Below are 24,572 nucleotides of genomic sequence, written 5' to 3'. Positions count from 1 at the left end.
GTCCCAGGTTTAATTTTCTATGATGTGTGGAGGCCTGAGTTTAATGCTCCAACTCGACAGATGAAACACAGTTCCCACCTCTACACATTTCCCCTGTCTCAGGTGTTGTATCTATTCTCAATTGACTGTCCAACTTATGCCCACTCTTTGAGATATTAATCAAGGTACTCCCTCGATAACACTTGCATATTATTATCCAAAATTATGCAATTCTAATATCAGCCCACAAATCCATCTCTTCCATTAAAAGTTTGATTTAATTATCTATACTACTCACTTGAAGACTAACATAGTTAAGTTGTATTTTTAGCCATGAATTTCAGTTTCCCTAGATCACTATACACAGAGAAGGAACTTTTGAAATAATTGAGATGATCAAAAAATATTTGCTGAAGAAATATATTTCTCCTTTTTCATTCACTCACTAATTGAGAATTTCTTTGCACAAAACACATTGCAAAACTTATTTTCAAATAAATTCCTAATTTCTAGAATTTATAGGAAAAACAACATGGCTACAACATTGGAGAAAGAGAGGAAAGAGAGAAAGGAGAGAGAGAGGAGAGAGACAGAGGAGAGAGAGAGGAGAGAGAGAGAGAGAGGAGAGAGAGAGAGGAGAGGAGAGAGACGAGAGAGGAGAGAGAGAGAGGAGAGAGGAGAGAGAGGAGAGAGCGAGAGAGAAAGCTCTTTGCCATGGGATACCCCCACAATGAAGCAAATCGCCCAGCTGTCAAAGTGAGCTATCCTTAGGAGTTGTCAGAAAATGCATCAGGATTATCAGAGAAAAGTATCAGAAAGATATTTTTTTCCAATACTTTGTAGAAAATAAACAAACTGAAATGCAATAACATATAAGGAATTATCTCTGGGCTCTGAAGACAATCTCTCTCTGCATACTGAGTTCTTCAAACATTGTAGCCTGTTTATTGTCTCTCAGAAATAACCACCTTAAACCCATGATCTTTAATACTTCCTTAACTTTCTTAATAAGAGAAGCTCTATTCCTGACACTACCTCTCATTTGCAAGTTCAAATAATCATTAGTTTTGTAGTCTATTAACTGGGTTTGCTTAGGTCAGGCATTGTTATTAATCTTATTGTTAATATTCTAACCATAAGAATTAAACTATTAATGGTGAATAGAGTTTTTCACTTTAACATCGGCCTATCCCACTTGTGGGATACAAGCCAATTCCAAAGAAAAGTCAGTCATGTGCTTTTCAGAGGATGAAAGCTTAAGATAAAGACTAAAAGTGTTTGATGCTGGAGGTGGGAGTGGTATTATATAGGTCTCAGGCAAGACATGTGATAATCACTGTAGGAGTAGCTGGAAAGAGAAGTCTCTGACTCCAGTTAGCCAGTTCCAGCAGACCTTGTGAGGACTAGAAGAAGAATGCTCCTGGCTGTTTTGTACTGCCTGCTGTGGAGTTTCCAGACCTCCACTGGCCATTTCCCTCGAGCCTGTGTCTCCTCGAAGAACCTGATGGAGAAGGAATGCTGCCCACCGTGGAGCGGGGACAGGAGTCCCTGTGGCCAGCTTTCAGGCAGAGGTTCCTGTCAGAATATCCTTCTGTCCAATGCACCACTTGGGCCTCAATTTCCCTTCACAGGGGTGGATGACCGCGAGTCGTGGCCTTCCGTCTTTTATAACAGGACCTGCCAGTGCTCTGGCAACTTCATGGGATTCAACTGTGGAAACTGCAAGTTTGGCTTTTGGGGACCAAACTGCACAGAGAGACGACTCTTGGTGAGAAGAAATATCTTTGATTTGAGTGCCCCAGAGAAGGACAAATTTTTTGCCTATCTCACTTTAGCAAAGCATACCATCAGCTCAGACTATGTCATCCCCATAGGGACCTATGGCCAAATGAAAAACGGATCAACACCCATGTTTAACGACATCAATATTTATGACCTCTTTGTCTGGATGCATTATTATGTGTCAATGGATGCACTGCTTGGAGGATCTGAAATCTGGAGAGACATTGATTTTGCCCATGAAGCACCAGCTTTTCTGCCTTGGCATAGACTGTTCTTGTTGCGGTGGGAACAAGAAATCCAGAAGCTGACAGGAGATGAAAACTTCACTATTCCATATTGGGACTGGCGGGATGCAGAAAAGTGTGACATTTGCACAGATGAGTACATGGGAGGTCAGCACCCTGCAAATCCTACTTTACTCAGCCCAGCATCATTCTTCTCCTCTTGGCAGGTAAGATGTGCTGGATATACGATGTCAGAGCAGGGAGGAACCTTAACAATCACTTCCTCAGGCAGGGTATAAACTTCTCTCCTGAACACCCACTGCAGCCCCCATCAAGGATAGAAATGGTGCCCTGTTAAGAACTCTCAATGTACCTTGTATTTTTCCTTTATAGCACAGTTTAGATATTTGTGTAATTATTTGTCTAATGACTTCTACTAGGTTTCTAAACTGCAATGAACAGAGTACTTGATTATTGTATTTCCCAGAACATAGTATGGTGCATTTAAAAATGGCAATAGCGCATTATATGTTTTGTGAATTGAATAAATGAGTGAATGAATGCATATCTGGATGATTACAAAAACAAATAGTACACACTAATGTTTCAGAAAAATAAAATTATTATTCACAACAGGATTCATATGGTGTACAATTTAAAAATGCAAATTCCTGGCCCTATCCCAGACTCATTGGTCAGAATCTTCAGGAGAGAGTCCTGAGAAGGCACAGTTTACTGAATGTCTATGGTGATTCTTTTAATCAGGAATGTTTGGGAAATAATTATTGGATTTGATCTTCATTTTTGAAAGTATGAAGATCCTGAGGCTTAAACAGGTAAATAATGAAGATGGCTAATATACATTGAACATCTAGCATGTGTAAACCCCGTGGCAAATGTTTTTGTGCATTTGTTCATTTCATGCTCTTATCAATCTTTCCCTATTTTAGAGGTTATAAAGGTATCAGGTAACTTGCATAAGATCATACAGCTATTATAAGCAGCAAAAAAAAATCATATTTATTCTCTGATAGTCCAGCTGTATGACCACTGTATCCTATTTCCAAGGATGTGACTGCCGTGATATCTTTAGCTAAAGTATCTGGTTCATTCTGTCTCACTTTTTCTTTAGGCTGCATTAGAAGTTAGCTTTCTTTCTCAGTCCTTGAAAACTTTAGATAAAATATGAAGCATTACTATTTGGAATGGAATTCCTATTTCATCTATTCTGAATTTTTCATTCTGAATTAGGGGCAAATGACAACCAAAGAAATAGTGTTTAATTATTTATCATTTTAAAACCATATGTTAAAGGAATGCTTTTCTGCCTGTCTTCCAAAAATTTCTAATACAGCACTTTTGACTAGCAATGCTCTATGAAATTAAGCCCAATATGTGAATGGGATGGGAAGAATCTTGCACTCAATTTCTCACAATGTGCAGTTTTGAAACGTAGATGGCCTTCTCCACCCAACCAAGTTTGTACCCCATCCCAATGGAGTCTATTGAAGTTCATTAAAAAAATAGCCACTGTATAATTTCTCGTGTTATTAGTCAGCTATTTACCAAATGTAATGGGTTTTGTGCAGGAAAGGCTAGAAAAAATGTGCTTGGAAAAAAATCTATTTCAATAAGCTTTCAGACCTCCTACCTTAATCTATAATGTGCAAACTCTCATCTAGCTCTCATATCCTCTGTTCCTGTTTAAAAAACTACCAGGATTGGACATGGGATTTCAGTCAGTTATAATGCTTTATTTAACTATGTGGCTTAACTTGACCCAGAAAGGTTGGAGGACTATCTAAATTACCAAAATAAGCTGCAACATCCACAGGAAAGCTTAATAGATAGATACACATTGATTTTTAATTACATGAGATGTGTAATACCAGATGCTATCCACAACTATATGAGTATTATTTTCCTAATTACTTACTAATTGTCAAGTGGAACTTTTTCCTTTTTCTCTCTTTATGAATGTGTTCAATTTTAACACTTTCTAGAAAAAAAAATTGTGTCAAGTCAGTAAGCCTTGAACTGAAATAGTTACAATTATCAACTTCAACCTTGTTCTACAATTAAATTGCTGTGTGGAAACAGGTTTCAAAAATAAAATCAGAAAACAGAATGGAAGGAAGATGACTGAAGAGAAACAAGCAAATCACAGTTTAAGAAAGGTGAAATGAATGAACATTTGCTGCTCACCTACTGTGTTTTAGTAGTGTCAAGGGATTATTAGCAGCAGAGGTGACAGTCAAACCCCACTCGCATTGGCTGCTTCCATTCCTTCACGCAGCCTCTCTGGTTACAAAGTCCTTAAAAAAGTTAAGATCAATTGTTTACATTGATTTAATTCAGAGTTCTCAATGTCAAAATCACCTAGGAAGCTTCCAAAAAACCATTTAAAAAATAAAAACAAAAAACTGTTGCAAGATTTTTATGCACCTAATTTCTTGCCAGAAATTCAGGTTCAGGTGGTCTCCTGTAAGTTCAAGTGTTTTTTTTTTTTTTTTTTTTTTTTTTTTTGGCAGTGGCACAATCTCCACACGCTACAACTTCCACCTACCAGGTTCAAGCGATTCTTCTGCCTCAGTCTCCCTAGTAGCTGGGACTACAGGGGCCTGCCACCACTCCCAGCTAATTTTTTGTACTTTTAGTAGAGATGGGGTTTCACCCTGTTGGCCAGGCTGGTCTTGAACCCTTGACCTCAAGTGATCTGTCTGCCTCAGACTCCCAAAGTGCTGGGATTACAGGCCTGAGGCATCAAGCTGGACCTTCAAGTGTTTGCATTTTTAAACCCTCATTTTGTGATTCTAATGTGCAGCCAGCACTGAGAATCATTGAGTTAATGAATATGGAGATCGTTTTGGTATCTCTTTACTTTCACTTTACAAAAATGCAGGTTCTGTAATAAACACACCATTAATTTGAATGCCTTTGCCTTCTTTTTTTATTGGCTTCAGATATCATTTTACTTGACCACAAAATTGAGATTTTAGAGATTTGATAGCATTTATTAACTCTGAGCTGAGAGATCTTCAATTTTATCTAGGGTAACCTGTGCATTTTATTAAAAAAACTATAGAAAAGTCTAAAATGGTAGGATGATTGTCCAAAGTCACACCTCTGAGGACTAAAACCAAGCGGCTCTGACTGCAGTGCTTTTTAAATCAATGGTGTTATTTCTTATTTATAAGGATCCATTTAGGTTCAGAAGGGGTCAAGTAACCCGCTAATTTCTGGATGTACAATTTGACATGTAATCACGTTGACTCCCTTAAAATTGTCCTGCCCCAGACAACATAGGCAGACACAGTGATGTAGTCCTTTTAATTTATATCATAATGAAAATATTCTGAGACTTTACTGATCCACCTCTGTCACTCAGGTAGAGTTGACCCTCTCCCCTTTGTGCCATCATTGTACTTTATACAGATTTGTATCATAGCACTTGTAACTTTCATTACATGTAATGGTTTTCCAGCCTGTCTGTATCTGCCAGCCTGTCAGCTGCTCCAAGGTAGTGATTATTTCTAAATATTTTTGTATCCACAGAGCACAGGACTATAATATACACATGGAACAGGCTTTATAAATACATGCTGAATTTAACATCAAAGAAATGTTAGCTCCAATGCTAACATAGATAAAATATTAAACTCTACATGGGTAGATTTTTAGGACCATTGACTGCAGTTTTTTATAGCACTGGATTCCCAATGCCAAGGATGCAACAATGTCAACAGTAGCCACTTACTCAAATTTAGGTATAAGATATTTTGTGTCGTTCTCTCTGGTAGTTCCATATGTATGTCTGTGTGAGCATGCAAAGAAAGACAGAATACAAGAAAGAAGATGAAGCAAGTTGCAACATAGCTGAGTGCGATTTAAATGAATTTAATATTTATCGGTCAGAGTTTTCTATTAAATATGTTAAAAGCAGGTAATTAATTTATTTGGAAATATTGTGTTCCTAATTCATGTCTGTTGTTTGCTCATTTATTTGTTTAATGCCCAAAGCTTTTAAAGTAGGGGCCATGTTTATCATCAATTAAAATAGTTCATTATATTTGGAGGTGGAGGGTTGCTTAATAACATTTAAGTACAAACTACCTGTGCTCAACATAATTAGATCTAATGTTATGCAACCAACAGATAAGCTAGCCATAAAAAAATAAAAGGGGTATCAGGAATAGGTGTCATGATGAATGGAAACAAAGAGGAAAAACATTTCCTAGCTGATAGACATGAGTGAATTTTGACCAGGGAATTAACTCATCAGGTGAAAAGCACATCACATAGAAGCAAACAGTTGGAAGAAAAAAAGTCACATTTCAGCAGAGAGTCATGGGTTTTAGGTAACCATGACAACAGCTCAGTGAAATAACAGCTTCTCTTTTTTCTTTATGAAAAAGATTTTGTGGAATGTCATATGGTTTACATTTTTTCCCCAGATAAACCTCTAATGCTATAACAAAATCTTTGCTCCCAAAAGCTTTTAATAGCTGGCAGTTTATTGCTATTTCTTTAAACTTAAGAGAACAGTATTTAGGTTCACCTTCCTCATTAATATATCTACTTCTTCTATCTCCCCTTTTTTTCTTTGACTTGGAACATTTGATCGTCCCCACAGCATATGTTATAAATCACTCGTGTTGAAATAGAAAAAGAACACAGTCATCATCAGAACATCCAGGCTCAAATTCTACCCCTGCCATTTAGTAGATGACATTGGACCACTTATTTAAAATCTTTGACCTTTGTTTTTTCCAAAGAGAAAAAAAATGGGGTAGAATTACCATCTATACATGTTTTGTGTGTGTGTTAATAGGAGGATTAAATGGAATGGAAAACAGAATAATGTAGTGGAAAGAGTATAGTCTTTTCAGTCACATCAGCACGAATTTGAGTGAACTTTCATACTTAGCTACAAGACCCTAAGTTACTTAATTATTCTGAGATGATTTTTGTCCCTAAAATTAGAAATAATATAGGTTAAAGCATTGCTGTGAAGGGATTCAGTAAAATGTGTTTATATGGCTTATTTAGGATCTGACCTATTGTTTGAGTTTCATGTGTGGAAATAATATATTTTTAAATGATACATCAAAGTTAGATATAATAATGAATATTCAAATAGTGTTATACATCCAAATTTAAAAACAATTTGGTGACCTGCCCAATGGTCTTGTTTTCAAAAATAATTATAATAGTTGTCATTATTAAACACTTTACACCTGGCACTATGCTAAGTGCTTTATACATGTTAGATTATTTGATCATTGATAGAAAGGTGTAATTCCCATTTACAGATGAAAAAACTTAATACTCAGAGAGCTTAAGTAACTTGCCCAAGGCCATGCAAGTAATAGGGTCAGTATTGGAAACCAGGTCTTTCTGACTAGAATCTTCATGATCATAAGCACAATGCTAACAATTTCTCCTAGCCTGTCTCCTCTCCTGTATGCAGTGTAAAGACTAAGGTTTGGAGTTTTTCAAATTATTTCTGGAACCAGGGTAGATTTTCTTCTCGTTAGTAATACCTCCAGTCATCTGAACACTTAGTCACTTGGCAGTTGGCATTTCAGCAAAAATAGTTTCATTCAAGCTTCTCTAATTTAACTGAGTCGTCTGTAGGAGTCTTTAAGGCAGCAGGATCTTTTGAAAATATCCTGAGATTACTCAAAGAGGAATAAAAATGATTTAGTCTATATACTTGTAGTGCCTAGTTAACCAAAATTATAAAAGCATCCAACATATTACATTCAATGTAAAACTTAGGTTAGTTTTATTCAACCATTCCTAAACCATTAACACATCATAATAAATGTAGTGGGTATTGCTTCAGAATAAGGAAGCTTGTGTTTCAGTGCTTTGGTTTTGACTCTAAACATCATATTACCCTAAGACAAGTCACTCAACAGTTCTAGTTCTCAATTATATGTGGATAAAAGGATTTAGGAATGTTGTGAAGTATAAGGAAAACTAGAAACTGGCATTTGTTGAGCCAGAAATTATTTGGTGAATAATTTCTTTTTGTATATTATGTCATAGTACAGTTTTAAAAAATTGAGATTTAGCAATTCTAAAAAACATGTTCATTGCCAGTAAGAAAATCAGCCAGAATTGAAGTCGCGTCTACCTGCATTATGGAGCCCAATTTTTTCTCTACCACACAATGCATAAATTCCTAAGTTATGTCTTAGTGACCAAAAATTAAGAGTAGGTTCTCTAAGCATTTCTTATCTAACACAGTAGCAGCCATTTATGGTGGGGGACTGCCCATTCAATTCTATTTGAGATGACTAGATTTGTTTATACATGCTTATAGATAGCAAATTCAGTGGGATAGGAGGCCAATAAAATAGTCTTGATTATTTTTAAATGTGATGCAAACAGTTGACCGGGAAGACATTTTACCTTTAAATTATTATTCTATGTGTCTTGCCTACTATTCACAGAATTATAAATCATAACATGCGGCTTTATATCCTGTTAGCCTTTTGTAGTCTTCCACAGTCTGGCTTAGTATCCTCATCATGAAAATAGAGATAAGATCATAAAAATCCACATGGTAGTTGAGAGAATTTCAATTTTTAATGTACAAAGAGATATCTCCCTTATGGCCTAGGACAGAGTAGGGACTCAATATATGTTTAAAAAAATAAGTTCTAGAAATATATTCTATGGCAGAGGTGGCACTGACAACATGACCAAGAAAAATGAGCACTCAACACATATTTTTATAGGAGATTCTTTGGCTCATTCACTGACTCTGTTCATTCATCCAACAAATACTTATTGCGCATCTACAGGGTGCTAGAAACTGTACTAGATTCTGAGAGTAAAAACAATGTAAAAATAAATGTATCTTCATGAAGGATGCGTTTTTATAAGAGATGTAATGATCGTTGTTTATTAGAGACGAAAATGAATAAGTATTAGTTGAGTAAAGAATAATGTTGTCTCCCTAGTGGTCCCAAGCCTCCCACGGAAGCATGCATCTGTTGTGAACAGTCAATGATGGCAGGGTGGACTCTCCTGAATTTCGTCTTTTGCTTTGAATTTATCTCTCACTACCTAATTACTCTATTTTATTAAATATAAGGTATCAATGAATTTAAGTGATGCATTAATTTATGTGCCACTAAGAAAAATAAAAATTTATATTTATCTTAAGAGCTCTTTTTGGTTTATGTAGTCATATATTTTTATCATAGTTTATTCTTCTGCCTACATATAAATGAAACTACAAGAAAAATAATTTGGTGAAGGATTCCTGGAATGTTTTTACGTTCAGAGTCAGCCCCTTTTGAGTTACTTTTTAAGTCAGAGTCAACAATGCCTGTTTTTACTAATTATTTGCTTTGGCCTTAAAGAATGTGTAGGATATTAGATGCATGGCAAAGAGTGGGCATGCTTAGCCACAATCAGAGTCATGGAATGGAGAAGCACAAGCAGTGTCCAGAGAAAGCAGGCCATCTGACTTTAGCAGCAGGATCACACAGGATGTGAGCACGTGGAGATTGGTTTCCTGACTCGAGATATTTTTTGGAGGTAGAATTGACAATATAAAAGCAGTGCCATCGCAAAATGCACCATGCTCAGAAGCAGACCCTACATTTGAGGTTTAATGATCTGTGGTCTTGGTGTTGAAATTCTTATTAATCTTATCTTTGAGTTTGTGCTTTATAAGTGAAATTATAGGGACAATGGAACATATGCTTGGTTCATATGTGTCCTGCAGACCTTTTGTTCTTTGTTTTCCTGGGATGGGTCTTGGCTACCACTACCCATCCACCAGCCCTATGTAGTTTCCACCTCCTCACTCTCTGCCCAAGGCCACTGGTGGGAGGAAAGAGGTCAACATTTCACTGTCACTCTCCATCCCCAGTGGGGTCCTTGGTGCAAGCAAAAAGAGTTGTGAGGTTGGGTGTTGATCCCATGATTTGTTGGTTCAGGGTAAAACAGAGGTTTTTCTCTACCGAGGCTGGCTGCACATTAGCATGGTGCACAGGTGATTACATATGGGCCTCTCACCCACTATTATGGACTGAATTGTGTCTCCTAAAACGTGTGTGTTGAATCCCTAATTCCCAGTGTGACTGTATTTGGACGTAGGGCTTTAAGGAAGTAATTAAGGTTAAGTGAGGTCATTAACAGTGGGGTCCTAATCCAATAGTACTGAGACAGAGCCATTTCTTTCTCTGTGTATGCACACAGAAATGGCCATGTGAAGACAGAGAAAAGGTTTCCTCTGCAAGACATAAGAGAGGCCTCAGCAGATACCTTGATCTTGGACTTCCAAACTCATGAACTTTGAGAAAATAAATGTCTGCTGTTTAAGCCACCCAATCTGTAGTATTTTCTTATGGCAGCCTGAACTAATCTACCCACCTACTCAAACAAGTCTTAGCATGGAGGTTTCAATCCCTAGGGAGTCACCTATTCACTATGGACTGAGACTATGGGACACCTATTCCCTGTAGATTGAGAAAGTGAATATTGATTTCCCTGCCCCCAGCTAAGGCCTCAACATTTATCTGGTGCTGTAAATTGCATAGCCAGTCCTGCCTAGAGCACTACAATATTTACAGGTAAGATAGATGAGGAAGAGCTAGTAGGACACACCAAGTAGTAACAGCAAGAAATAAAGGCAAAAATCAAAGGGGATGTGATTATAGAAATCAGTAGATAGAGGAATGTGTTTTGTGAAAGTGAAAGTGGTCAACTGTGCCCAATGCTATCTTAACATGGGGACTTGCAGGGATAATTAGATTTTATAATGTAGAGTCTTTGAAGGTTCATAACAAATTCATTGGTCAAGAGTGCCTTTATGTGGGAATGGGTAGCCAGGAAATGGAAGTTTCACTTAAGATACTTGTTAAGATTTGAGCTTTAAATCATGCAGTCTATATTCAAATATTAACTCCCCCAGTTTTATAAACTAGATATGTTTGATGAAGTCACTTAACCTCTATAAGCCTGTTTTCTCATTGATGAGATGGAAATATCAAAAGAACTCCTCTCATAGAATAATTGATTTATTGTTATTGAATTTCAAACCAAAGTTTTCAAATGTCTTTGTGTCAGGCACCATACCATAACACAATAATACATAGTGAACAGGGTACAGTTTATATTTTGATAGAGTTTATCATCTAACAGGTATGTTTATAAAGATTAAATATACACACCATATTGCCTTATCCATTGATTTAAAAATTCATTTACAAAAATATTAGCACTTTAAGTATTGAGTATTTTATGTAACATCTTCTAGTGGAGTAGGTCTAGGAAGTGTGAGTGGGTGAGACAGTAAAACAATATATATAATAAATTATATATAATATTTTATTTAAAAAAGTTAAAGGAGTTAAAAAATATAATAAGTTATACATATTGTTTTACTGTCTCACCCACACACACTTCCTAGACCTACTCCACTAGAAGGTAAGTTACATAAAGTACTCAATACTTAAAATGCTAATACTTATTAAAAATATTGTTTAAGTCAATGAATAAGGCAATATGGTATAGACATTTAATCTTCATGACCATACTTATTAGACTGTAAACTCTATAAAAATAAAAACTGTGTTTATCCTGTTCAATATGTATTCTCGTGTTCTGGTATAATGCCTGACATACAGACATTTTAAAACTTCGGTTTGAAATGCAGCAACAATAAATCAATTATTCTGTGAGAGTTCTTTTGATTATATAGTTTGTTAGAAGGTGCTAAGTGCACAGATAAAGCAGAAATTAGCGGTGTACAGTAAATGTTTAATAACTTGTTCTCAATGGGGAGTGGGAAAGTAGGGAGAGATGATTCTGATTTGCCAATTGTTGTAGTGTAAATACTGACAATGGTAGATTTCCGTCTAATGATGGGATATTGCTGAACATTCCAATATTGAGAAGGGTTACACACGTTGAACTTTTGCTAGCTAGTGCTAACCAGCTCTACAACACTGCTAAAGTGGGTAAGGCTGAATATGGTGTTAAATAGATGTTTAGTGTAGATTTCATTAAGATAATGAAGATATGAATAACCCAAGCAGGTATCAAGGGAAAACAATCTACCCAGAAAAAAATAACCAATACAAGAACGTGTTGCATAAGAGTGATTGGGGAGTTTTGGGAAGTGCAAAGAGGCCAGTGAAGATATAGAAGAGAGGGAAAGGGAAAGATCAGTAGGAAATAATGTTTGTATCAGTCAGGATCTCAGTAGGAAATAGATACCCAAACCAAGTTATATTAAGACAGTTTATTTAGAAAAATTTGATCAAGGTTTAGGGAAAACAACAAACAACATCCTGTTGTCAGCCACAACTGAGATACAGGACTAGAACTCCCTATTTTATTTTAACCTAGAACCTACTTTTAAAAGATTTTGAATGTCGAGCTCTGCTAGACTAATTATAAAAGCACAAAATACACTAAAGATGAAGTTGGAAAACTTGGGTTGCCATCACAACACTGCCATTTATTTGCCACATAACCTGAGAAATGCCACTTACCCTCTCTGAGTCTCATTTTCCTTATTTGTGAAGTGGGAAGTATTGCTTTGTGATTTAAATGAAACGATGCATGTGCCATGTTTTCTTAAAAAGTTTTGCTTATAAAAAGGTGAGAAATTCTTATTTTTAAGATGGTATTTCTACAATGAAAATCACCTTGGTTCTAGCTAAAGGATCAGAGAAATTTCTATTTTTTAAAAAAACGTAATCAACCACGAGTATTATACTGCACATCAAAAAAAAGGGACAATAATAGGACATTTTATGAACAAAAAGCACAAAGTGAAACTATTTCTAGTCCTTGACGTTCTGAATATAATATAGATTAATGTTTTTAAAGCTACTGTTTATTGAGTGTTTTCTGTTGGTCATGCCATGTGCTATGGGCTTTATATACAGAAAGATGACTATCTCTATTGTTACCAACCCCAACCTCAGCACTTGGCACAGTGCTTAATATATAATAGGTGTTTAATAAATATTTTATTTTCTATAACTATGTGAGGTAGTTCTTATTATCTTCATTTGATAGATAAGGCCTAGACAGTTAAATCATTTTCTTAAGTGGTAGATGCAACACTAGAATCCCGTTCTATGTTTTAACTTTTATGGCTCATTCTGCAACCTTCAAAAAGCTAATTCCTTCAACAATTTTAAAATACAGTCATATGCTGTACAATAGCATTTCTGTCAAGGATGGACCACATATATGACAGAGGTCCCACATTACTATAATGGAGCTGAAAAATTCCTGTCACCCAGTGACATCATAGCAGTTATAATATTATACACAATGCATTACTCATGTCTTCGTGGTGATGCTGGTGTAAAGCTACTGAAATTCCACATGTATAAAAGTTTAGTACACACCATTATGTATATTACATAACACTTGATAATGATAATAAACAACTGTGTTACTGGTTTATGTATTTACTATCTATATTTTATCATTATTTTCAAATGCACTTCTTCCACTTATAAAAAAGTAAGTTAACTGTAAAACAGCCTCAGGCAGGCTCTCCAGGAAGTGTTCCAGAAAACACCATTGTTACAGAGATGTTAGCTCCATGTGTGCTACTGCCCCTGAAGATTTTCCAGTGGGACAAGATGTGGAGGTGGAAGACAATGATATTGACGATCTTGACTCTGTGTAGGCCTATGCTAGTGTGTATGCTTGTGTCTTAGTTTGTAACAAAATTTCAATTATGTTTATAATAAGTAAAAAATTAAATAGCATAAAGCTTATAGGCTAAGGATACAATAAATATTTCCTACGTTTGTACAATGTGTTTGGGTTTTAAGCTAAGTGCTATTACCAAAAGACTCAAAAAGTTTTAAAAAAGTAAAAAAGTTACAGGAAGCTAAGGTGAATTTATTATTAAAAAAAGAAAAATATTTTTATAAATTTAGTGTAGCCTATATATATAGTGTTTATAAAATCTACAGTAGTATAGAGTAGTACTTAGGCCTTTATATTCACTCATTATTCCCTCAATGACTTACCCAAAGCAACTTCTAGTCCTGCAAGGTCCATTTATGGTAAGTGTCCTGTATATACAAGTATGCCATTTAAAAAATTTTTTTATACTGTATTTTTACTGTACCTTTTATATGTTCAGATAGGTTTAGATGTACAGATACTTGCCATTATCTTACAATTGCCTATAGTATTCAGTACAGTAATGTGCTGGACAGATTTGTAGCCTAGGAGCAGTAGGTTTTACCAAACAGCCAAGATGTTTAGTAGGCTATACCATCTAGGTTTGTGCAAGTACACTGACTATGATGTTCACGCAATGACAAAATCCCCTAATGATGGATTTCTCAGAACATATCCCCGTCATTAAAGACACATGATTATAGTAATCTCCTAAGGAGAAGTCTAACAATGGTAATTAGGAATTCCACCATTTCTGCCTTCTCCTACTGACTCAGAGGTGGTGACAATTTCTTTAACATGAGGGTCTTTTGTACAGATTGTCTGTAGCCGATTGGAGGAGTACAACAGCCATCAGTCTTTATGCAATGGAATGCCTGAGGGACCTTTACAGCGTAATCCTGGAAACCATGACAAATCCAGAACCCCAAGGCTCCCCTCTTCAGCTGACGTAGAATTTTGCCTGAGTTTGACCCAATATGAATCTGGTTCCATGGATAAAGCTGCCAATTTCAGCTTTAGAAATACACTGGAAGGTAATCTCTTTCTTTTCACTTTTAATTTTTTTTCTGAATTCATATTTACAGTATCTTATCCAAAGTCCTAGGAGGTGTTTGAGAATTCAGAATTCTCTGAGTTGACCAAGAATATGTGTTGTATATACTTATATCGACAATGACTCTAGCTGACACTGGTCAGCACGTTATAATTCAACATGTTAGCTTCAGGAGCCAGGCATGGTGGCTCATGCCTATAATCCCAGTTTACTTGGGAGGCTGTGACAGGTGGATCACTTGAACTCAGAAGTTTCAGGCTGCAGTGAGCTATGACTGTGTCACTGAATTCCAGCCTCGGTAACAAAGTGAGAGACTCTGAAGAAAGCAGCAGCAGCAGTAGAAGCAGAAGCAGCAGCAGTAGCAGTAGCAGCTTTAGTGAAATATACGAATATATTCATCATGGTAATAAATATAGGCAATAGGCAACCTAATGGTGAGTAAAATCAGTTTTTTCCATTAAAAGAGAAAAAGTAACTTCATTTCCAGAACATTTTGTATTGTGGAATTTCAGATACAAGTCTATGGACTGATAGTATTTTTCCTATGTTTCAGTGTTTTAGTTTTCTCCTGTTTAAAATATTCTAGGAGTGGGTTCTTTGAGGTGAGTTCACTCATTTAACTGTAATAAGGACACAGCACATAGGTCAAGCCTCCCTCTCATTATCCCTTAAGTTTTCTGTTCTTCATCAGAGATTACATCTCATGATCTTCTCTAACTCCTAAATACTTCTCCTACAAATGTTTTCATCTTGCTTGCATTTTGCATTCAACATCTATTCATTCTTTTCTGCTTATAGCTGACCCAGTCGTGAAACCCACTTCACTCACATAAATTTGCATTAGGAAAACAAAATCACAAACAAACACAAAACAAAAACAAAAACAAAACTCATTCAAGTCACAAATTTAACCGGAGTTTGGGGAAGACACAGGCACTGACTTGTGGCAAGGCAGACAATTCAAAATTTAACACTAGACATCCCAGCTCCTAAAAGGCCTGTGACACCTTACCATGCAGAAAAACTTTCCTCTCTTTTGTAATCCTTTCTCCTTAACTTGTTCTTTTTTTTTTCCTTTTTGTCATTGTTTTACACCCTAACTTTTATTATTGTACTGTGCAGAGTGGTTTTACTGTTTCATTCATTTCCCTGTTTATTCAAAACCATAATCTCGGGGTCTTATATCCAGAATCAACTGAAGCAAGGAGAGTCTCATCCTAAAGATGAATTCTGTTTTCCAGCCATGAAAATAGAAATTAGGTTTATTCTTCCATGGTAATATTCATGATTAACTTTTTAAAGTAATCACCGTATCCAAAACACCACATCAAACACTTTGTGTGACATTAACTCACTCAATTCTAATAACTATCCCCTGAGGAAGATTGTATTTATTATTCCCACATTTAAGGGAGGAAACATTATCAGAGATATTCATCTTTTGGTTATTGATTCCTATTGAAAAGTGGCAGAGATAATCTGCCCCCAGCTTTATCAAGTACCAAAGTCCAAGTTCTTTCCATTGCACTCTGATAATCAACAGTGGGTTGAAAGTTTCTTTAAAGTGGACAATACCAGTTTGGTCTTTTGATATAAGAAGGCAAGACATAGTGCCAGGTAATCTCAGAGCCTATATAACAAATCTAAGGTACACAATTTCAAAGTCACCATCTGGGAGGACTGTGACCCACTGGACTCTTCAGGGATTAACAACAGTACTCAGAATGCTGATATTAATGACATTGCAAAGCGAAGCTACATCTTTAAGGAAACTGGAGTATTTTGCTGTTTTTTCAGCCATGAGTGACAAAGCATATATTTTATTATTAAGAAGCACGGGTTGGTCGCAGAAATAAGGCAGGGGAACATCACTCGTCTAGGGTCTCAAGTCAAAGAAAAAAAGTGGCTCAAGATGTGTCAACTCAGCCAGTGGTTTTCAAGTGAGAGTCTAATACACACAGGTGAGGAGGGAACAGCAGATTTACTGCAAACGATTTGCTACTACAAATAATTTATGTTTGTAAATTATTTTTTCCCATAATTTATTCTCATTCTTACACACTTCAGTAGGCGAAGTGTGTAAGAAGCAAACAGATGCAACATAGCATATTGTCTGGCACACAGTAGGCGTTCAGTATCTGATAACCGAATATGTAAATAATGGCTAGAATCCTTCAAATTGCATCTAAACTACCACTTACCTTATCCATGCCTGTTGTATGAAGTCCATGTCATGAGAGAAAATGTGAGAAACCATTAAGCTCAGCTGCTAAGAAAAACTTTTCTTTACCAGGTACACATTTTTTAATTATTTTTTCTTAAATTTGTATTCAGCAATAATTTTAAGCTTACAGAGATGTTGTGAAAATAAAAGCAATACAAAAACCATGAATATACATTTTACCCGAATTTACTTACATTGTATCCTGTTTGTCTCTCTCTCTCCCAGTCTGAGCCATTTTAAGGGTAAATTGCATAGACTGTAACTCTTTACCCCTGAATATTTTAATGTGTATTTCCTAAGAAAAGGAATAGACTCATATAGCCACAGAACAGTTTTCAACTTCAGTAAACTCTATATTGATATAATGCTTTTATAAAATCTACTGTATATCAGTTTTTAAAAATAGATATAATAATATCCTTTTCAGTATTTTTCCTCTGCAAAATAGAATCCAGTCTCGGGTCAAATAGCATTTAGTTTTCATGGTTCTTTAGTCTGAAATATTTCCATAGCCTTGTACATACATGTCTTTATGTACTTGACAGCTCTGGAGGATATAGTTCCTCCTCTTCCTCCTCATTTTTTTAATAGAATGTTCTTCATTTTGAGTGTATCTAATATTTCCTCATGACTAGATCCAGGTAATGCACTTTTAGCCAAAATTCCACATAGGTGATTATGCATCTTTCTGAGATGGTGTCACATCTGGAAGCACATGATGACCATCTGTCTCACGTTGGTGATGTTAATTTTTATCGTCTACTCCAGATGTGGTCCAATTTTCCCACCGTATAATTATTTCTTCCCCGTTTAATAAACTGTCTACACGGAGAGTTTAAGACTATGCAAATACCTCACCTCTTATCACAATTTCTTCTACAGTTGGCATCGTTAATGGTTACAAATTTATGATTTTTCAACTTCAGCACTTCCTTTAAATTTATTAGCCAATATTCAGGATTCTACTATTAGCAAGAATCCTCCATTTTTTCTATCTATCTATCTATCTATCTATCTATCTATCTATCTATCTAGTAATGGTATGCAGTAAAGGCTTTCATTGTTTGACAGTGTATAACTCATTGATGTGCTTAATTATCTTTGTGTTCCAATGGTTCCAGAATTTCCCCAGCGTACACCTTGAAGCCGGTTCTTATGTCTCCATTTCATATACACATTTTTTAAAACACACACTGTCTCTGGTAAGCAAATTATTCTAGAGCATCTTGTACCTACAATGCTTCAGGCCTGAAATTATCCATGACTCCAAGGAGTAATGTTTTCTTTCATTGGGAAGGAAATTCAAGATCAAGATTTGGAAGCAAGTTTTGTTCACCAGAGAGACACATTTTATCTCACAACATGAATAGGGCAGGGATGTGGCGTGTCTTGGTCTATAAGGAGTACTCAGGTAAATATAGCAGTGAGGACAGTAGGACTTGAGAGGAGAGCAAATGTCAAGATTATACTCTGCTCTCTCAATACATGCATAATAAATGGAATTGTTGCTTTTGATTAAACCTCAAAGTTATTGCTTCCTTTTTTTTCTTGGTCTTGTGATAACTCTATAATGCACTTCCCATGGAACAAAATATTCATAGTCATTGCTAGGACAAAGGAACTCTTGTATTTTTGTCTACTGAGGCTGTTTAAGTAACCTCAGCTTTCCTCTTAGATTTCATTGCTGAAATAGTGAAGATGTATAATTTGTGAATTGTATAAGAGAGACCTCATGGCCCGGAGTGGTGGCTCATGCCTGTAATCCCAGCACTTTGGAAGGCCAAGGCGGGCGGATCGCCTGAGGTCAGGAGCTCAAGACCAGCCTGGCCAACATAGAGAAACCCCATCTCTACTAAAAATATAAAAATTAGCAGGCATGGTGGCACATGTTTGTAAATCCCAGCTACTCGGGAGGCTGATGCAGGAGAATCGCTTGAACCCAGGAGGCAGAGGTTGCAGTGAGCCTAGATCATGCCACTGCACTCCAGCCTGAGCAAGACTCTTTCCAAAAATAAATAAATAAATAAATATAAAAATAAAAATAAAATAAAATAAAAACCTCATGTTTCTAGATAAAGCAAAGAGAAATAAGTCTGTATTATAAGCAGTTTTCTGACTAGGTTAAATAGGGGACCCTGTGCAGTGTCAGTTGTCACATTAAAACAGAAATTTTCTCTCATGAAAATCTCTATGCATTATGTCCTGTATTTCAGAGTTTACAGGAGATTTCTTTTTTTAATAGCACTGTTGGAGAGTGGGACATGGGGACTGAAAGTTCAATTAATTGGTTAAAGGTAATCAAACTGACTAGGATTAGATCCCACCTCAACCACTTCCTAGATGTGTGACCTTGGGTATGTTATTTAACTTCTCCGGGTCTTAGTTTTATCATCTGTAAAATGTGGATAACAATAATAATGTATAAGGTTCAAAGAATTAAATGATGTAATACATGTAAGGTAGTTAGAACATTTTTTCAACAAAGGGCACAACAGTATTGTGTTAAGCTGTGGCTAGTTACTGACAACTTAGTCAGCAATCATTAACTTCTCTGGCAATTAGCTTAACAAAGTAAGTTAACAGTGAGTTCTGAGAAAATATATTATAATGGCTTACATTTACTGGAAAAATAAGGGAAAGGGGAGGGTGGAAAAGAAAATTCATGAAGATAGACCCAAAAGTAATGTTTCTGGAGACAGATAGGATTTCAGGGCAAGTTTCAAAAATGAGGTGACAGCAGGAACAAAGGTATTTTCTGTTACCTAAAAGGGAAGAAGGAGACAGGAACAAGGAACAACTTGTTGGTGTTTAATGGTGTGTTTCCAACTCTGAGCACAGTGGCTGCCTATAGTAGGTGCTCATTAAGTATTGGCTGACAGACTGATAAATAAATAAATAAAAGAAAGCTACTTCACTGTAAAACTTATATATACCAAGAATAGTGTAAAGTCATATTAATCATAGGTAGGACCAAGTCAATCTTGGTTGATCATACATTGTTTCAAACCACCCCCTTCTAACAAATGCAGTTTGTGACTATGGAAACTTACTACTGAAAGAGTCTAACAACCCACACTATGCTAAGATGCCCACTGGGATAACACCATTATGTGACCCATCAAGGGAAGACCTACCCCACAGGGAAAATACAAAGTTCTTTAGGCTAAACCAAAATCTAATTCCATTCAACTTAGATAGAGCCATCCATGAACCTGGTATTATGGTATACTATGGAAGTACAAAAAAATACAAAGATGACTTACACAGTTTATCTCACTGAAAAGCTCACCATCAAGTGAAGAAACACCACAAAAATACATAAATACACAAAATGGTAATTGATACAAAATGAGGTAGGAACCCAGATACACCAGAAATATTTCCCAAGGAGGTGAAAATAGAATGGGATCTTGAAATATCAGTAACTGCTCACTGAGCAGAGAAGAGGAGGAGAGGCATTTCCAGCAGAGGGAACAACATATGCAATGACATAGAGGTGTGAAAGTGTGAGACGAGTTACCAAAAAATGAGAAGTTCTACGTGGCTAGAATATTGAGTTTGTAGTGGGAAATAACAAGAGATGTAAGGAGTTTAGGAAAATCTATGTATACCAGTGTCTTTCAATCTTCTTGGAGGAAAAAAACACATTATAGGCCTCTAAGAATATGTTCACAAATCCCTAGAGAACTAAGAAACTGAAGTTTATTCTAAGATTCTTTCAAATCTTCACTTTAAAAGAGTTATAAATTCATTAGTAATACATTAAACGCTAGCTGTCATCACCATAAAAACCAAAAGTTTAAAAACCATAACATTCTCATCTTCAAAAAGTATGTCTGAAAAATTTGTCTTGAAAACATTGCCATTGACAAGGGTAGTTGTGATAGGTTACTAAGCAGGGAATTGATATTATCCTACCTATACTTCAAAAGATATGATGACTAGTGGCATTAGTAGAATGCAGAAAGATAATCAGTGAGCTATTGGGGGGAGTCATGGATGAGAGCTTGATCTAAAGAAGTGAGAATGAGGATGAAGATGAGTTGGTTAGTGTATAAAATTCTGGGCGTCTACTTCCTCATTTGTAAAATTTGTTCAATAATTACATGTTCGGGTTACAAGAATTTATGTACATCTAGCTCCTATTACATACATAAAAAATGTTTCCCTTTTACTCCTGCCACCTTCTCTGTAATCTTCAATAGTCTTCTCAACTTCTCTTATAATTTAGCATAGGCTATCAGTCTTCATGATTTGTATTTATCCATGCTAAAGAGCTTTTGTTTAATTTTTCATGATTTGAACTCACTGCTGTGGAAAATGGCTATTTAAAAGGGATAATATCATTTTCCAAGAATTCAATTGAGAGTCCTAGAAGATCTTTATGGAGCAAAATACTAATACAGCTTTTCTAAGTATAGAGTCAGGCATTAAGACATATAGACATTTCACTTCCTTGGGATAAGTCTTGGGAAGAATATCACTACACATTAGCAATACATATTGCAAAGAAAATTTATAACTCTATTTTATGCATTTATTAATTAAACAAATATGAGTTAAAAGACTTCAGGAGTTTTGCTCTGTAGCCCAGGCTGGAGTGCAATGGCGCAATCTTGGCTCACTGAAACCTCTGCCTCCCGGGTTCAAAGGATTCTCAAGCCACAGTCTCCCGAGTATCTGGGACTATAGGTGTGTGCCACCATGCCTTGCTAATTTTTTTGTATTTTTAGTAGAGACGGGATTTCTCCATATTGGCTGGGCTGGTCTCAAACTCCTGACCTCAAGAGATCCCCCACCTTAGCCTCCCAAAATGCTGAGATTACAGGCTTGAGCCACAATGCCTGGCCTAACTTCAAGGTATCAAAGACAAATCAACAATGTCTGATGCATACATAGGACTGCTTTGTAATCTTCTACACTAATGATTTGTAATATTTTGGTTTCAGAATCCATTTACAACTCTTACAATATTTGAAAAATTTCTGCCAGCTTTTATTTATGTGGGTTATATTTATGACTACTTCTCATTTGTAAAACTGAAATAAAAAGATCTTGCATATTTGTATTAATTTATTTAAAAAATTAATTTGTTATGTGATAGTATAATATAATTTTAATAATTTCAAAAATACTAAGTGGAATGAGACTACTTTATATTTTTTACAAACAGGCTACATCTGGATTTTATGACTACTTCTACATTCAATATATTATAACTTATTGTTTGGTTGAAGAACTTGATGAAAATCTAGCCTCACACAACTATGTAATCGGAATAGAGACAAGTATTTTTAAAAACATTTTCAGATAATTGTGGATCCTTTCTTTTTGATAGTAAAATATCACAAATGGTAATTTCCTCAGAGTTTACACTGCCAAATCTGAAATCATATCAATGAACTTTTTGTCCTTGCTACGTTAAAGTCCGTTGATCTGTCTAGCATCATGAATGAGTATTTTACCCATTAGTGATTTTATAATATCATGCATTAGTCATTTGTAAAATATTCAGTTATGTGATCTTCCATATGTTAAAATATACAATATTCAAAATCACATTATTAATATCACCACCAATCTCATCAGAAATATCTTTAAGTATGAAGACATTGTCAAGCTCATAGTGATATTACCAATTTTTCTTAATTTAAATTTTTGATTGAAAACTCAAATTGTAGCATTGGCAAAAAAAAAAAATGCCATTAGCTTTTTTTTCCTTTTAAGTGACAGACTTGCTTTGTTCACATAAGAAGAAGTCTGCCAAATGCCTGTCTAAATAGCCAGTTTATCTCTGAATTCTACATTCAAGTGAAAATGATTTCCTGTGGGAAACATGATTATTTCAGCTCTCAACACAAATAATGGCACAAATGTTTTTTCCCTAGATGAACATATTTCAGAATGCAGCATAAATAGTGCATATGTAGGTTCCATTCTGTCAAACAGAAAATTAAAAAGACACGTAAAAAAAAAGATAGTTTAAAAAAATTGTAATGCTTCATTAAGGACATTAAGTGAAACTAGCACTTATTCGTTTTTTACTGCAAGTCTGTGGCTAGTGAAGAACATAATAATTACAGTACACTTCGTTGCCACTACCTTGATTTGTGCTAAGACAACAGAAGATTTGCCCACCATTGCTTTTGCACCATCAGTGCAAATGTGAACACAGAAAAAGGCAAAATCACATCATAGTATCATTAGGAAAATAGTTTTGACATTGCAAATCCTCTGAAAGAGTTTCAGGGACTTCGAGGGGTCTGTTGGCCACATTTTGCTAAGCAATAAAATCTTGGGATTGTAGAATAATTTATTTTTAAAAAATAAGGGCATCTGGGAAGATATTATTAATTTCAAATATAATTCTGCATTTTCAGGATGCAATGTCAAAGAATGTTGATATCTAAAGGTACGTTTGCTAAATCCAAAGAGATGGTGGCTAACAACGTACATTATCAGGCCTTTTCTCTAGAGATTTTGGTTCAGTAGGTCTGGCAGTGGAAGTGGGGGTGTTTATGACCTCCAGTGAGCCACGGTGACTTATATAATATTATATATATATGTGTGTGTGTGTGTGTGTGTGTGTGTGTGCACAGATATATATGTATCACATATCACACACATAATTATTTGTATTTATATATTAAACCTTATCAATACAAAGAGCACACACACACACACTTATTTTTGTGGGGGCAGGGTAAAAGGTGTTTTCCTGCAATGGTAAATTAGTCACCTTGCTTCTCTCTCTGGTGGCTGTTGAGGTTGTCTACATGGATTGGGTGCATCCTGAGGGCCCTCAACAGAATGAGGTCCACACACAACCTTCTACTATTTGGAAAGTTGAGGGACAGCATGAAAATCCCACAGTAAAAGCACGCATTGCTGAGCTATGAAAATGAAGCAGTTTTTTTTAATAGTAAATAGTAGGTCATTGTGTTTCCCAAACTTCATCTAATTGGCTATTACAAATTATCTGGCACATATATTGATTCCAGATGTGATTAGTGTTCACTTGGTTATAGGGTTTTACATATACGTCAATTTGGCAGTCCTAATATGTTGATGTTGATAATGTTTCATGGCCAAAACTAGAATGTATTTTCATAATACACACACACACACACACACACACACACACACACACACACACACACACACACACACACACTATAGCTGCATCCTAGGAAGCTTTTAGTAAATGCCTCAGGTGATTTTTATGATCAGGCATACAGGGCAGCTCTGCTCTATAGCTGGTTGCTATATTCACATTTCTTTTCTCATGATGTAACAAGTAATGGAGGGGGAGCAGATTTTATAATCAACTGTAGAATTATGGCTATAAAACCTTACTACTTCGGCTTATACTTCTCTTCATTGCAAGCTCCTCTTACCTCAAGGACAGAAAAAAAAATGATGCTGTTTCTATGAAAGGATTTTTCTGTTTAGTAAAATCTCTAGTGTAAAAGGAGTGGCCTATTTTCAATTTGCAAGTCTGATCATTAGCCTTTGATTCATAAAATATAAATAGACTTCTTTGATATCTAAAGAGCTTGGCTATATTAAAGTAAGAAAGTAATAGATACTTGCATTTCCACTTACAAGTGAGCAACAGAGAAAA

General features: G+C 35.7%; 1 protein-coding gene across 1 annotated transcript; it reads left to right on the top strand.

The window, feature by feature from the left end:
* Positions 1-1,393: 1,393 nt before the first annotated feature.
* On the top strand, positions 1,394-21,752 carry LOC115838630 (tyrosinase-like). The gene is made up of 3 exons (XM_030829667.1): positions 1,394-2,212; positions 14,488-14,704; positions 21,685-21,752. The coding sequence occupies exons 1-3, from the start codon at positions 1,394-1,396 to the stop codon at positions 21,750-21,752; spliced, it is 1,104 nt and encodes a 367-aa protein (XP_030685527.1).
* The last annotated feature ends 2,820 nt before the right edge of the window (positions 21,753-24,572 follow it).

This window comes from Nomascus leucogenys, chromosome 15, assembly GCF_006542625.1.
Source record: "Nomascus leucogenys isolate Asia chromosome 15, Asia_NLE_v1, whole genome shotgun sequence".
In the NCBI taxonomy this organism is placed as follows: Eukaryota; Metazoa; Chordata; class Mammalia; order Primates; family Hylobatidae; genus Nomascus; species Nomascus leucogenys.
This window is presented reverse-complemented; position numbering and strand designations above follow the sequence as displayed.

Bases quoted from the DNA above. Each gene is read 5' to 3' on its own strand.
- LOC115838630 (XM_030829667.1), top strand. From the start codon at position 1,394: ATGCTCCTGGCTGTTTTGTACTGCCTGCTGTGGAGTTTCCAGACCTCC. The intron at 2,213-14,487 runs GTAAGATGTGCT...TCTTTTGTACAG, and splicing joins CATTCTTCTCCTCTTGGCAG to ATTGTCTGTAGCCGATTGGA. The intron at 14,705-21,684 runs GTAATCTCTTTC...TATTTTTAGTAG, and splicing joins CTTTAGAAATACACTGGAAG to AGACGGGATTTCTCCATATT.